At 42.4% G+C, this 13,813-nt stretch overlaps 2 protein-coding genes across 5 annotated transcripts in view; one reads left to right on the top strand and one right to left on the bottom strand.

Moving 5' to 3' along the window:
* Positions 1–5,250, top strand: part of PAN3 (poly(A) specific ribonuclease subunit PAN3) — a 33,125-nt gene extending 27,875 nt beyond the window's left edge. For all 3 annotated transcript variants that reach the window (XM_032956513.2, XM_032956514.2, XM_032956515.2), the window contains one exon: positions 1,129–5,250. In XM_032956513.2, the coding sequence (XP_032812404.2) occupies positions 1,129–1,269 (141 nt within the window). In that variant the 3' untranslated portion in view covers positions 1,270–5,250. The remainder of the gene's footprint in view (positions 1–1,128) is intronic.
* A 5,945-nt stretch (positions 5,251–11,195) lies between these two features.
* The window catches only part of FLT1 (fms related receptor tyrosine kinase 1), an 81,596-nt gene continuing 78,978 nt past the window's right edge, over positions 11,196–13,813 (bottom strand). For both annotated transcript variants that reach the window (XM_032956517.2, XM_032956518.2), the window contains exon 30: positions 11,196–13,571. In XM_032956517.2, coding sequence (XP_032812408.2) covers positions 13,283–13,571 — 289 coding nt within the window. In that variant the 3' untranslated portion in view covers positions 11,196–13,282. The remainder of the gene's footprint in view (positions 13,572–13,813) is intronic.

Genomic DNA, 13,813 nt, shown 5'->3' on the forward strand with positions numbered 1-13,813 from the left:
CAGAGTATCTGTTTTCCTTCATGCTGCTGTACGGGGGGGGGGGGGGGGGGGGGAAGTTAATTCTGTTTTTGTACCGTAGCGCAGGGAATAGTTTAATTTCTGATTAAAAGCATCAAGTAATCATATATACTTTTTTAGTGTCCATTTCACGTACCATACAAAACACAGAATTAGTAGTTTGGAATATTTCATTTTTTAATTCAACTGACCGTGGCTTTCATAAGATGACATTTGTTTTTAGTCATCCTGTTTCATAACACGCCACTTACAGAAGGAGTATTATTAACTAAGAAAATAATTGGAAAGTGAATAGTAAAATGCAGTGTGTGTACAAAACTCATTCCACTATTTATTCAGGCATGCTACTATTTTTTATCATGGTGATTTGAGATTAATGGCCATAGCTGCTGACATCTCAGTAAAATGCTTGCCATGGACTATTAACTGATTGACGTTACTTTCAATACACATTCATGGAATTACCATGGCATTGCATGGTGAAACGGTAGGCAGGGACTAAAAGCCAGACACAGTTGTGGGTGAGAAATACTTGACATTCTCGGGTTCCATTCTGAGAAGACTCCCACCACTGCTAGTAATGGGATGTTAGTACCTGTGGACATACGATAAACACTTGTCTTGGGGGCTCCTTTGCAATGTCTAAACACATAGTTCAACGCCCACATATTTGTTTGAACTAAACGTCACTAAGATATATCTCATTAATGTTCAGCCTCCTCGCCATGGCTCAGGCTATGAAAAGGAAGAGGCGTGATGTTAAAGTTCTTCGTTTGTTTCAGTGTTCAGCGATAAGTAAAGAGAACAGTTTGCCAAACTATATTATATTGAGATTTTCAATTGCATTTACATTTTGACGTGAAAATGAACACAGTTTGAACTGAACCAACTCAAACATCAACACTTGGCACGAAAAAAATGAATTATCATTGTACTTGCATGAGCACCATTTATCATTTGAGGTTTCGAAGAGAGGTAATGGTCTGATAAGGGGGTATTTATATTGCAGATGCTCGAGGCTAATGGAATGCCTTCTTGTGTGCTTTTTCCTTATCATTGCCCTGCCACTTGCCCCCCCCCCCCCCCCCCCGGTGCCGTCTGGGACATCAGCTCGACGCAGGGACTCCAGAGAAGCTGAGCTTGGTCTCCCGTGACGAGAAGAGTGTTTTGGTCGTCACCTACGCCGACTTGAAGCGCTGCTTTGATAACGCCTTCTCGGAACTGCTGGCTGCCTCTAATGGTCAGTTATAGCAGCAGCCCTGAGTCGGTTCTGGACCGCAAAGTGCGGCCAAGTCAACCGGGAAGAACCCAGATCCCACAAGGCTTTTCACGGCAGAACACTGTATGGCGATTGACGTTGCACTACAGCTTTTATTGGCTCTCGTGGTCTGTTTCTCCTCGCGTGATGAAGCCGACCGAAGCAAACCCGGAATAGACAGAGAAACGTAACTTTTTTTTTTACGTGAACTTTTCCACTTTTTTCCTACGACGGCACCTCTGCCACTGGCTTCACCCTCTTCTTGATGGACATTTTAAATTTTAGGTCGGGTATTTTGCAGCTTGCAGCTGCTTCGCAACAAACGAGTATTAGCTTTCAATTGTGAGACATCATCAAGGACAAGTGCATCATGGCACTACGTTGAATGTAGCCTGAGAACATGCTTTTATAGCAAGTGTCCAATTTCCTTGGGCTAGAAAACAAGACGACGTCTCAAAGTTTGAGTAGCGGCACTGATAATGCTACTTAATGAAGATTTCCAATATCCAGACGTTTTCAAAGTTGCGGTCAAAAATTATGGTCCTTGGTTTATTTTGTGGATTTGTAGGGGGAATGTTTAGAGGCACATGTTTTTGTTCATTGTTTGGGTCATGGGTTGGTTGTTGCGGGGGCGGGGGGTAGAATTTACATGCGGAGCAACTGTTGTAAGTTTCATGTTTTTATTGTCTTAAAAACAAACTTTGTATGAAGTCTTTGATAGCGTACACAGAAAGAAGTATTTTTCATCTTTGTTAAATTGTTTGAGAATTGGTAAAGCCGGCATCACTGTCCAACAAACTATGGCAGCTTTTAATGCAAATTCATTTCTGCGTGGTTGCTTTTGTCGAGTCCATAGGGACGTTTATAGTTTAGGCAATTTGCCATTAAGATTTTGACCATTACTTTTAAATGTTTGGACATGACCAATGGATTTCTGATTTTCATACCAGAATGGGCATTTGGTGACCGCTTGCATCATGCCGTGAAAAAAAGTTGTTTCAGCGCTGTTCATATCGTCTTGTAGCCATTTATGTTCAAGCATGCGGTGCCTTCTTAGCATCAACGATAAATGGAAATGACATCTCATATTTATCAATATTTACAAATCGCCAGTTTAAAAAAAGTAACAACAAAATAGTTGGGCTAAAGGCTGTGATCATGTTCACAGCTTTAAAAGTATTTTTTGAGTCATTTACCACAATTTCAGGTAAATGTGTTTTCAGAGGTGGTGAGGTTATTCCATTCGTTGTAGCGATGTGAAGGCTGAAACTTGCTTTGTGCCCTTGGTGAATACAGGAAAACTGCTATCAATAGTCACGAGAGTTTTTTTTTCCTTCGAAAATGACTGTGTGAGCCTTGGCAACCAAAGCTCACCCGACACAACATTTTCATCAGGTACAAGAAAGTTGCCTAGCGTAAATTAATTTAGCTTTCCCTTTGACTTTTCTGCCGACCCCGTTGCATGTTTTCTGCAAGGATAATGTTGATTTTACTGAAATGACTGGAGACTAAATGATCCACTCGGCTTAGAACTGTGCAAACGGGTTTACTTTATTGAACGAACTTCGAAGGTGAAACTTCGTATGATGCACACGGTGCAGTTTAAATGTGAACGGCAACACCTTGTTGGAGAATGCCCTACTACGGTCTGCAGTATTGTCCACATTTCCCAGAGGATGCCATTCACACATTCACATAACGGGTGAAATTAAGCTGCCATAACGTTGATATGATTCGTGCGTGGAAGTGCGCGAATGCTTCTTTTTAGATTGATTCCCTGGCTCCATTTAAACCATTCACGAGTGGAGAGGAAACGTTGTTTATTTGTTAAGATGGGCAATAATACAGAAGCCTTAAAGCGATGATACTGAAAAGCCCTTAATTTCTTAAAGCTTCTGCTTTGCCTATTATAAAAGCAAAAAAAAAACGAATTACCATGAAAAAAATATTGACAGAAAAGGCCCATTTTTGTACTCTGAAGGCATACAATAAGACGAGAGAATGGTGATCGCGATTAAAAAAAAAACATCTTTGGTGCGAGTTTTAGGCCAGGTGTGTGATGACCACTGGATTGCACCGTATGTTTGTGTTGCAAGTTTTTTTGTTTAAAGTGCCAGAGGGATTGCGATAGATTGGAAGTCAGAGGAATATTACATTTGGGGATATAAAATAAAAATGTTAAGCACTAACAAAAGCAAGATGTAAGAGTACATAAAACAAATATGAACGTCTCTGAAAAAAAGTGTTTTCTTGCGGCCTTAATGATATGCATTTTTATTGTACATTTCCAATGTAGTAGTCTGTTGTGAAACCTTTTGTGCGACGAAAACATGATGCCGTGTGCAGCCAACATTGAACATGTGCACCATCTTGTCAGAAGGAAGGAGCGACGAGCCGGTCTTTTCCGAGGGAGTACTGAAATGTATATTTTTTTGTTGCGTTCAAAATGTGGGGGATAATTGGAGGAGCTGTCCAACGTGTGTGCAACTTATCGCACAGCCGCCTGGCCTGCAATTTTTTGTTTGTCCCCCTCCACCCCGAGAGGGAAACATTTAGGATTTTTGCAGCCTCTTCAAATTTGTTTTGTAAGTTTTCATCTTCGAGAAGGGATAATTGTAAGTATTTTATAGATAAGGCTTAAAAAAAGAGAAAAAAACATTTTGGTATTCTGTGGTAATTGGGTTTTATTTCGTGTTATTTTTTTAAAATTGTGAACCATTTTGACTTGTCAATGGGATTTTTTAAGGGTTTAAAGGTTGGTCTAAGGCAGTGTTGGCTTGGCAGCCAAACATTTGGACATTTGTCAAATTTCTATTCTTTGCTTAAGACACTTGACATTGTCAGCATCCTGTTTGAGCTTGGGATGATTTGCCATTTTTGGGAACTATGCACAAAACATAGCTTTGGAACTTGTTTCACTACTTAACAGATAACTGTATTTTTTTAGTGTTGCCGTTTTTTCTAAACCCCCTATATGAGCCCCGAGATGGCACATTGTCCAATCTGCATTTGCTGGTATAGTCCGATTAACATGATGTTACAATTTAGTCAGGAAATAATAATAATACAAATCTACAAATTACCCTTTTTCTTTTAATCGACGTGGACAGAACGGACATCTCGCATACCTGTTGCAGTACTTCCCAGGGTCTGGTTTTGCCAAGTGCAAATACTGGTACTCTGTAGGTTAATGTAAAGTTTGGGTGTTGAATTTATCCTGGTTAGAGTTATTGGGGATGTTGCATGCATTGTGTTTGCAGTGGCTTGCCACCTACAAATGTTGCTGCTTTCATATTTGCCTCTATCCAGGGACATTGGAAATCTACGAAAGCGCTGCGTTCATGATAGGGTTTTGTTCATGTTTTTTAAGCAGGCTTGTAAATTAAGAAATTGGAAATGGCACAAACTGAACATCAACTAAAGATCCATTCATTGGTTTGTTCGGTAGTTACAGCACCAATGATAACTGCGAATGTTTTTTTCCGTGGATTTCTAATGTCATGTCCAGTCTTGTTTGGTCACCAAAGTCAGGTCTGGAGATAATGATATGCATTGCAATATTTAAATTTGCCATGTGGGATGGCGTGATCAATGAACCTCTCAAAATTTATAACATTTTAACATTTAAAATCCACCTACATGCAAACACAGTGTGCATGTGTTGTCTAAAGACTTGGGACAAATTGGTCAAACCAGTCAGATTCCACCGATATTACAGAAATCGCAGCAAACATGACCATTATGTTTTGTACTGTTGGAAATTATACAATGCGGGCCTCTGTATTTAATGTTATTTAAGGCCTGCTTTGATGGATGTTAATGTTTTCTTTGGGGATAATCAACAATGCATTGCATTTTCTCGATTCCTGCACCAGTCACTGCCTTGCCACTTGCAACCCTGATGTACAGTTTTGAGATGAAAACACTGTATTGCGCATCAGCAATATTTTAATAAAGAATACCTAGTGTGAAAATGTGTTTGCAGTGAGTGAATTTACATTAATACATTTCACTTGGATTATGCCAAAAAACACGAAGTAGTTTGAGATTTTACAAAGTCAGGTCTGGAGATAATATGCATTGGAATATTTTGGTGTCAAAGTACTTGGGACAAACTGGTCAAAGCAGTCCAGAGTTGTGCCGTATAGCGCTGCGATGGGGTTTAGGGTTGTACCGCTTGTTGTGCATGATGTTAGACATTTTGCCCCATGTGTTGTGAGCTTCTTCAGTTCCTGAATCATTTTGGCTTGTGGCTACAACCCAAAAACACATCTAAGAGGAACTTTCGATTTAAAGCTTTCGTGACTGCAAGGATTCATCTTCTTTGGTTCTTTCGGTAAATTCACATAGAATGAGAATAAAATAATAAATTGATAAAATAAAATAACACGATAAAACTCTCACGATGGTTCGGCCACAACACAAGCGGCCTTCATCAGGTGAAGGGACGAGACTGTCTGGAGGACAGCGCTGGAGCGAACACAGCCACGCTCAGATCGCGACCTTTAAGCTGTGTGAGAAGAAACAAAGCGCCTTGACAAAGGGATTAGCATAGAATTTAGCATTGAAACAGCTGAGTGATTAGCTTGTGACTGGTCACAGAAATTGCTATGTTAAAGTTAAAGCATACACTTCCACAGAGGCACCCCTTGACAAAGGAATTAGCATAGAATTTAGCATTGAAATAGCTGAGTGATAAGCTTGTGACTGGTAACAGAAATAGCTATGTTAAAGTCAGAGCATACACATTCACAGAGGCACCTAGTACAAATCAAACAGGAGAATTTAGCATTGAAATAACTAGGAGAATTTAGCATTGAAATAACTGAGTGATTAACTTGTGACTGGTCACAGAAATGTCTATGTTGAAGTCAAAGCCTACACATCTGAGCTATTCACAGTAACTGGGTATACACTACACTATATAATGAATACTATATAGTGAACCAATAAACTAAAATATAAATTACCTCAATGTTATCAATAAACTCTATATATTCTCCAATCAGCTAAGCTACCAACAATAAGTCGTTATATATCACAATGCTATATGGCGAAAAAATGGGTGGATTCTTACCTTCAACTTTAGCACCACGGATAGCTACGGGCCCCGTTTAGGCGGACGAGTTCATCCATGGTCGGAACGGAGGAGGGCGAGAGAGACAGCTGCGAGGCGCTGTTATACTCCATGTTGTAAACCATACCATTAACCGTGGTGTGAGAGGTATTAAGAGTCAATGCCAGCGAAAGAGCTGCGGTCTGAAGGTCATCGTAAAATACAATTAAGAACGGAAATGGTTTAAAACATCTTTCCAATGGTTACTAAGCCAGAATCCATCTTCTCGGTTGAAATTGTCTCTGCTTGTATATGTGAATGGCCTCATGAACGAATCTCTCATGGTAGCCGGTTGGTTTGCAAAGAACCTCCGTCTTGGAGAAGTCAATGTCATGTGAGCCCACTGAATTATAACAGTGATCTGCCACGGCAGAGGAGTTCGTTCTACCGTGCTTCAAGTCTGCTTTATGTTCGCGGATGCGGTCCGAGATATGTCGTTTGGTTTCTCCAATGTAGCTACTACCACAGAGGCACTTTAGTTTGTAAACGCCCGGGTACTGTATGTCTGGAACAGCATCTTTTACAGATGGAACCAGATCACGGATTTTATGTACTGTGTTGAATCGGACCTGGATCTTGTGTTTATTCAGGATTTTGGAGATCTTTTTAGTAACCCCTGCAATGTAGGGTAAGGTGATGGTTTTGAGTAGCTCCACAAGAGAATCCTTCATGACTGGAGTGATGGCTTTGCGGATTGTGTAGTCGGAGTAATCATTAGCCCTGAGAGCCTGGTGTACGTGCTTGAGTTCACTGGTAATGTGTTCCTGGTCGGAAATGCATTGGGCTCTATGGTATAGAGTCTTGATGAGGGAGTTCTTCTGGGATGGATGGTGGTGGTAATTTATATTTTAGTTTTTTATTGGTTCACTATATAGTATTCATTATATAGTGTAGTGTATACCCAGTTACTGTGAATAGCTCAGATGTGTAGGCTTTGACTTCAACATAGCCATTTCTGTGATGGGTCACAAGCTAATCACTCAGTTATTTTAATGCTAAATTCTCCTAGTTATTTCAATGCTAAATTCTCCTGTTTGATTTGTACTAGGTGCCTCTGTGAATGTGTATGCTGTGACTTTAACATAGTTATTTCTGTGACCGGTCACAAGCTTATCACTCAGCTATTTCAATGCTAAATTCTATGCTAATTCCTTTGTCAAGGGGTGCCTCTGTGGAGGTGTATACTTTAACATAGCCATTTCTATGACCAGTCACAAGCTAATCACTTAGCTATTTCAATGCTAAATTATATGTTAATTCCTTTGTCAAGGCGCTTTGTTTCTTCTCACACAGCTTAAAGGTCGCGATCTGAGCGTGGCTTTGTTCGCTCCAGCGCTGTCCTCCAGACAGTCTCGTCCCTTCACCTGATGAAGGCCGCTTGTGTTGTGGCCGAAACGTCGTGAGAATATTATTGTTATTTTATTTTATCAATTTATTATTTTATTCTCATTCTACGTGACTTTACCGAAATAACCAAATAAGATAAGAGGAACTTTACAATTTCGTTTGGCCACACCGCCGAACAGAGCTATCGTTTTTGCTGAACAGTGTGGTCGAATGATCATTTTACAAGATGCTGCAGAAGCGACATGAGAAATTAACCTTTGGAAATGAGCCACGTTCCCATGCTGCTCGCCGATGATTCCCCAGCGTTAACTGGAGCCTCATGGTGGGTCGTCTCCTCTGCACTTCCCTTGCTGACACTTCCAACAACAGGAAAAGCTCTGCGAGGGAAGCTGCCAACCACTGGGAGGCCCAGTTCATGGGTCAACGTGCACAGCACAACACACTTCCTACCTTTGTTTACCTTCATATTCTATTGTTAAGCCGCTCGCGAACGCGCGCGCACGCACGCGCACGCACGCACGTCTTTTTTTTCATTAAACAGTGTGATGACATTTTCCCAGCGTGATATGAGAGTTAAAAAAGAGCATTTAACTTTAAAGCATTAAAAAACCCCTTGAATAATGTTTTCTGCTTCGACGAATGTAGGTTTGGATCAGGGATAGGGCAAAATCTTGGAACATTCATGGAACATAGCCGTTCTTTTAATGTGGCAGTGTCGGGATCATGTCCCGTGGTGTCATGATTAGGAGCAATCTGTGACTTGCAAGCAAGAAGTCGACGGTTCGATCTCCTGATGCAGCAGTTGAACTGATATGGTATCTTACATTCCCCCACTAGTCCACCTCGCCGTATAGATTACTCCAGTTAGCAGGCGGTGTGGTAGGGTAAACTGTGGTTACCCGTACCTCTTCCAAGATATTGTTAGCTCTTTCGGTAAAGTCACGTTGAAGGGAAACAATAAAATAATAAAATATATATAAAACAATAAAAATTCTCACGACGTTTCGACCATAACACAAACGGTCATCATCAGGTGTGAAAAACCAACGGCAAGGATGATGACCGTTTGTGTTATGGTTGAAACGTCGTGAGAATTTTTATTGTTTTATATATATTTTATTATTTTATTATTTCCTTTCAACGTGACTTTCCCGAAAGAGCTAAGAATATGAATTACTGCAGTCACGAAAGCTTTAAATCAAAACTCTTCCAAGATGTTTGGCCAGTGTTGGAAGAGCAGAACAAAACTACCCTCGATGGGGTCTATAGAGCAGTGGTTCTTAACCTTTCCTGCAGCCTTGCACCCCTTTGATTCCCAATCGTTAAACAAATGTTAATACGTAAAGATGTTTGATGAAACAAAGTAGGTGTACTTACGTGCCTGTGCTTAATTCCTTTTCTATGTTTCGATTTAAAGCTTTCGTGACTGCAAGGATTCATCTTCTTTGGTTCTTTCGGTAAGGTCACGTAGAATGAGAATAAAATAATACATTAAAATAACACAATAAAATTCTCACGACGTTTCGGTCACAACACAAGTGGCCTTCATCAGGTGAAGGGACGAGACTGTACCTTCACCGTCGTGAGAATTTTATTGCGTTATTTTAAATTATTAATTTATTATTTTATTCTCATTCTACGTGACTTTACCGAAAGAACCAAAGAAGATTAATCCTTTTCTATGATTTACCTTCTAAACAAATCTGGCCATGTCCCCGCAGCCCAGGTTAAGAACCACTGCTCTCTCGAGCCGACCTGAGTGGAGCGCCTTTCTACCAGCGGTGGCGTGAGCAAGAAATTGCAGATCGATCTTTTAAATAAAAACATTGTGAATGGTAGCACTACGAGTGGCTGCGGGGATCGTGTGAACCGATAACATACAACATGGCTTGAAATGATCAATAATTTTCTTTGGTTATTTCGGTAAAGTCACGTAGAATGAGAATAAAATAATAAAATAATAAAAATAAATTAACACAATTCTCACGACGTTTCGGCGACAACACAAGCGGCCTGTGTTATTTTATTTATTATTTTATTATTTTATTCTCATTCTACGTGACTTTACCGAAAGAACCAAAGAAGATGAATCCTTGCAGTCACGAAAGCTTTGAATCGAAATGAGCAATAATTATTAGGCATGTGGATTCGATGCATTTGGCGTTTGCTAAAGAACCGATACCAAATGATACATCGTGACAAATCGACCATTCAGAAAAAGTTAGTAATTACCCACTAAAATCACCCAGAAATGTCTGTCCGTCCCGCGCGTGACGTCACTCCACATGAGGCCCACCCCCTCATTAATATTCACGAGTGGGTGGATTTTTACACGAACGCAGAGGAAGGTCGAGCTGAATTAAATAATGTATTACGCAAAGTCGCTTCAAATATGACGTTTCTTTACAGCAAGTGACGGTAAAAAAATAAATATACATAGCACAGTGCTACATCCGTGCGTGACGTCACTGCAAAAGAGCCCCACCCCCTTCATTAATATTCATGTCCGCAGTGGAAATTTACACGAACGCACAAGGTCACGCACTCCACATGCCGCACCCCTCCCCTCATGAATATTCATGAGTGGGTGACGTCACTCCACATGTCGCACCCCTCCCCGATAACTATTAGCGGGTGACGTCACTCCACATGGGGCACCCCCCCCCCCTCATTAATAATCATGAGCTGAACAATTCTATTGAATATTTCAGATTTACTGCAATATTTACGCAGGTCCTAGGACGGGCAAAAATAGCTCGTTTTAAAATAACATCGTAGGAAACACCAACTGGGATTTGTCTTGTATGCCTTTTGTGTATTCATCACCAAAGGCAAAACGAGAAAACATTACAGACGTTGCTGAATCTTCAGAAGCCATGCAATGCAAATCTTCGACCCATAAGAATAGGTTTTCCACCTTTTTTTCTGGCAACAAAACTGAAACCTTTTTTTTACTAGGAATGATGTCTGCAATTAACCACAATACTTGTGGTCAGAATGCAAACATAAAACGTATTCTGATAATATATTGGCATTGTCCTTGAAACTGATTGGTCCACACCAGAGACAGCTTTCTTTTTGAGCCTCGTCTCAAACGGTGTTAGCACCGCCGTAGATGCAAATACCAGACTGTTGGGGCATGCACCACATCACAGATGGTCGAGGTTGTGCTGTTTGGCGTGCCGATGTATTTACAGGCTCGACCTCGTGTGCAGTTCAGCAGTTTGGAATTCTGCACGACGTTTCGCTCCATATGCTCGGGAGCTTTTTCAGGAATTGCATTCCTCGGGTATCACCGCACCTCCGATTAGCACGGTTGGCTCCATGCGGTGCGAAAGAAGTTCAACGTACACATCACGCCGAACAACAGCACGCAAATGCTGCCTGAGAGTGCCTATGAAGGCTAGCAACGACACACACGCAACATCGACAATGGGTTTGAGAGAGAGACCAAAGTAAGAATGATACGTTTATTATTTTACAAGTTGTTAGTCCGCTCCGGAACGTACAAGTAAATAAACAGCACGATACTGGTAAGAACCTCCTGGTTACACCAGCCCACAGGGGATGGTTGTGTCCGTCCGTCCGTCGTGCATCCAAAAATGGGAGGGGTGGGGCTGGGTGGAGAGGGGAGGGTGGGGAGGGGCTGGGTGGGGAGGGTGGGGAGGGGCTGGGTGGGGAGGGTGGGGAGGGCCTGGGTGGGGCTGGGTGGGGGGTGGGAGGGGTGGGGCTGGGTGGGGAGGGGCTGGTCACCCCGTGGTGCCCTTATAAAACTCAACGTGTAACCTACTCACGCCGGCTTGTGCCCGCCCTCACAGTCGGGCATATTTGCGGAATACACCACGTGGTGCCGCATGTTGACCCTGGCCATTGACCGAGCAACCCAACGTTCCTACCAGCTCCCTCCGCAGGAATGTGTTAACAATGGCAGATCACATACACGGGTGTGTGTGTGTGATCTTCACTTGCTTGTGGAGGTGGCACATCGTAGTCAGTGCACATGTGGCGATTGTCACGAGACATTCATAAACTTACCATACTATATTCTAGAAACATGAAAAAACACTTCCTGTTTAGATGGAGGTGGTGTCCGACTTGTGCGTTTATACCGTAAATGTAATAGAAATAACTGGGGGAATAACCGCTGGTTGCATGTGTCATACATCTATGATTTAATATGCTCTCCAATGTTAAATTACCAATAAGGTAACTGCAATTGGCCTGACCAGCAAGCAAACAGAAGTCAATATATGGTAATAAAAGAACAGTGATAGCTCTTTAATTTTCTGCTAAATTCAAAGCACTTTCATCATTTCAAACATATCACCGTAGACTGTTTTAATTATATATATAAAACACTTAACATGTACATAACACTGCAGATATGGGCCGTCGAAAACGCTCCGTTTAACAATGTATCACCGTCGGTCATCACCTCTCCACTGGCCGGACAAAGGCCTCCTCCGCACGCTGTCATCACCATTCTCTCCGTGTCTTGCGAAACCACAATCCGTCTCACTCCTTACGGCGTGAGTTGATTTCATAGCTCCATCTCCCTGGTCGTTTATGCCTCGGCGGGACACATTCTCCTTTCCTTTGGCGAGGTTTAGTTGAAACGGCAAATATAAAAAATATATATATAACTCGATACGCGAAGCGCAGTCTAACAAAATGCTGGCAACAAAGCAAAAAGGCCTGACGATATAGGATTGATACAATAAGTTAAAAATGCGGCTTTAATATATCAAAATAGACAAGCAGACAATATGTCTCCTTCATATATTTGACGAATCATTACTTAAGTGGTATTTAAAAATAGCAGGTGTTTTTCACATAAGTGATTTTTTTTTTACATAAAAGAAATACAGTATGGTGTGTAAAACATTGTCATTCATTCACTCGTGGATACTCGCTGCATCCTTTGTAAACCTTTTTTTCATAGCAAGAAATCTTTCCCACCATTTTTTTTCCAGTTGAAAAAGAAATAATACAATCTAAATAAAATACGCTACGCAGATACCTTCGTAACACACACAACACAGTAGTAATAGTTAATGTAGTGTCTGCCTTCTTCCTCTTACCGTGTCTTTGGGGCTGCCCCAGGACATATCACGGGAACACCAGATCTCACAATACAGGAAGACGGGAGATCTACATGTAAATGCAACGTCTTGAGTGGTTTTTATGTGACACAACTGACAAAAATAAACCAGGAACATTAATGTCCCGCTAAGACATACAGATTTCGCGGGACAACCACCTAAAAAAATAGGACGATCCTGGGAAAACCTGCTTAGGTGGCAACACTGCCATCTCCAGACGTTGATTTTAAATCTACTCTTCTCGCGAACGGCAGGTTTTTCGTTTAGGAAGCCAACGCGGCTCTCTGCGGCTGGGTTTCCAGAGTCTTGGTGCCACTACGGCAAGATTCTCTCCTGGCAGAGGCCCCGCGGAGCCCTCGCCACGCATCTCCCGGCGAGGCGTCGGGAGCTCGCCCGCCACCAAGGGGGCCTGCCGCCGTGGCAGGAAGCGAGCGTCGCCGCTCACACGGGCGACACCGTGTAGCGCACGGACGCCCCGTAGGCCGGCGGCGGCGAGGAATTCGCGCGGCGGCCGATCGAGTGCCTCGGCTCGGTGGCCTGCAGCACGCGTCCTAGGTCCTCGTGCGAGAACAGGTTCTCCCCCTGCTGCTCGTCGCCCGGCTCATCCTCGAGGAGCCGCCGGCGGCGGTGGTGGTGGTGGTGGTGGTGGTGTTGTTGGGCCTCCTCCGCAGAGCGCCCCGGCCCCTCGGACAGCAGGGACTCCTTGCTTTTGCTGGAAGCGTTTTTGACGCTGCGTTTGGAAGGAAGGGTCGGGTGGATGGTGTTTGGTTTGGGAAATTTGTGGGGGGGTGGGGGGTGGGGGTGGTGTTTGCAATGAGAACACACGCACACACAAATTCCAATTAAAACAAAACGTGTGGCCTCGTCGGTTGAAGCAACAACAATCTCTTGACCGTTTTTTTATTTTTTGCGATACTCGTCTTAGGTCCATGTCCCCTGGCCAAAAACAATTATTTATCCGTTTTTATTTTT

This window comes from Petromyzon marinus, chromosome 18 (assembly GCF_048934315.1).
Source record: "Petromyzon marinus isolate PM22_M1 ecotype Great Lakes invasive population chromosome 18, UKy_Petmar_22M1.pri1.0, whole genome shotgun sequence".
NCBI lineage: Eukaryota > Metazoa > Chordata > Hyperoartia > Petromyzontiformes > Petromyzontidae > Petromyzon > Petromyzon marinus.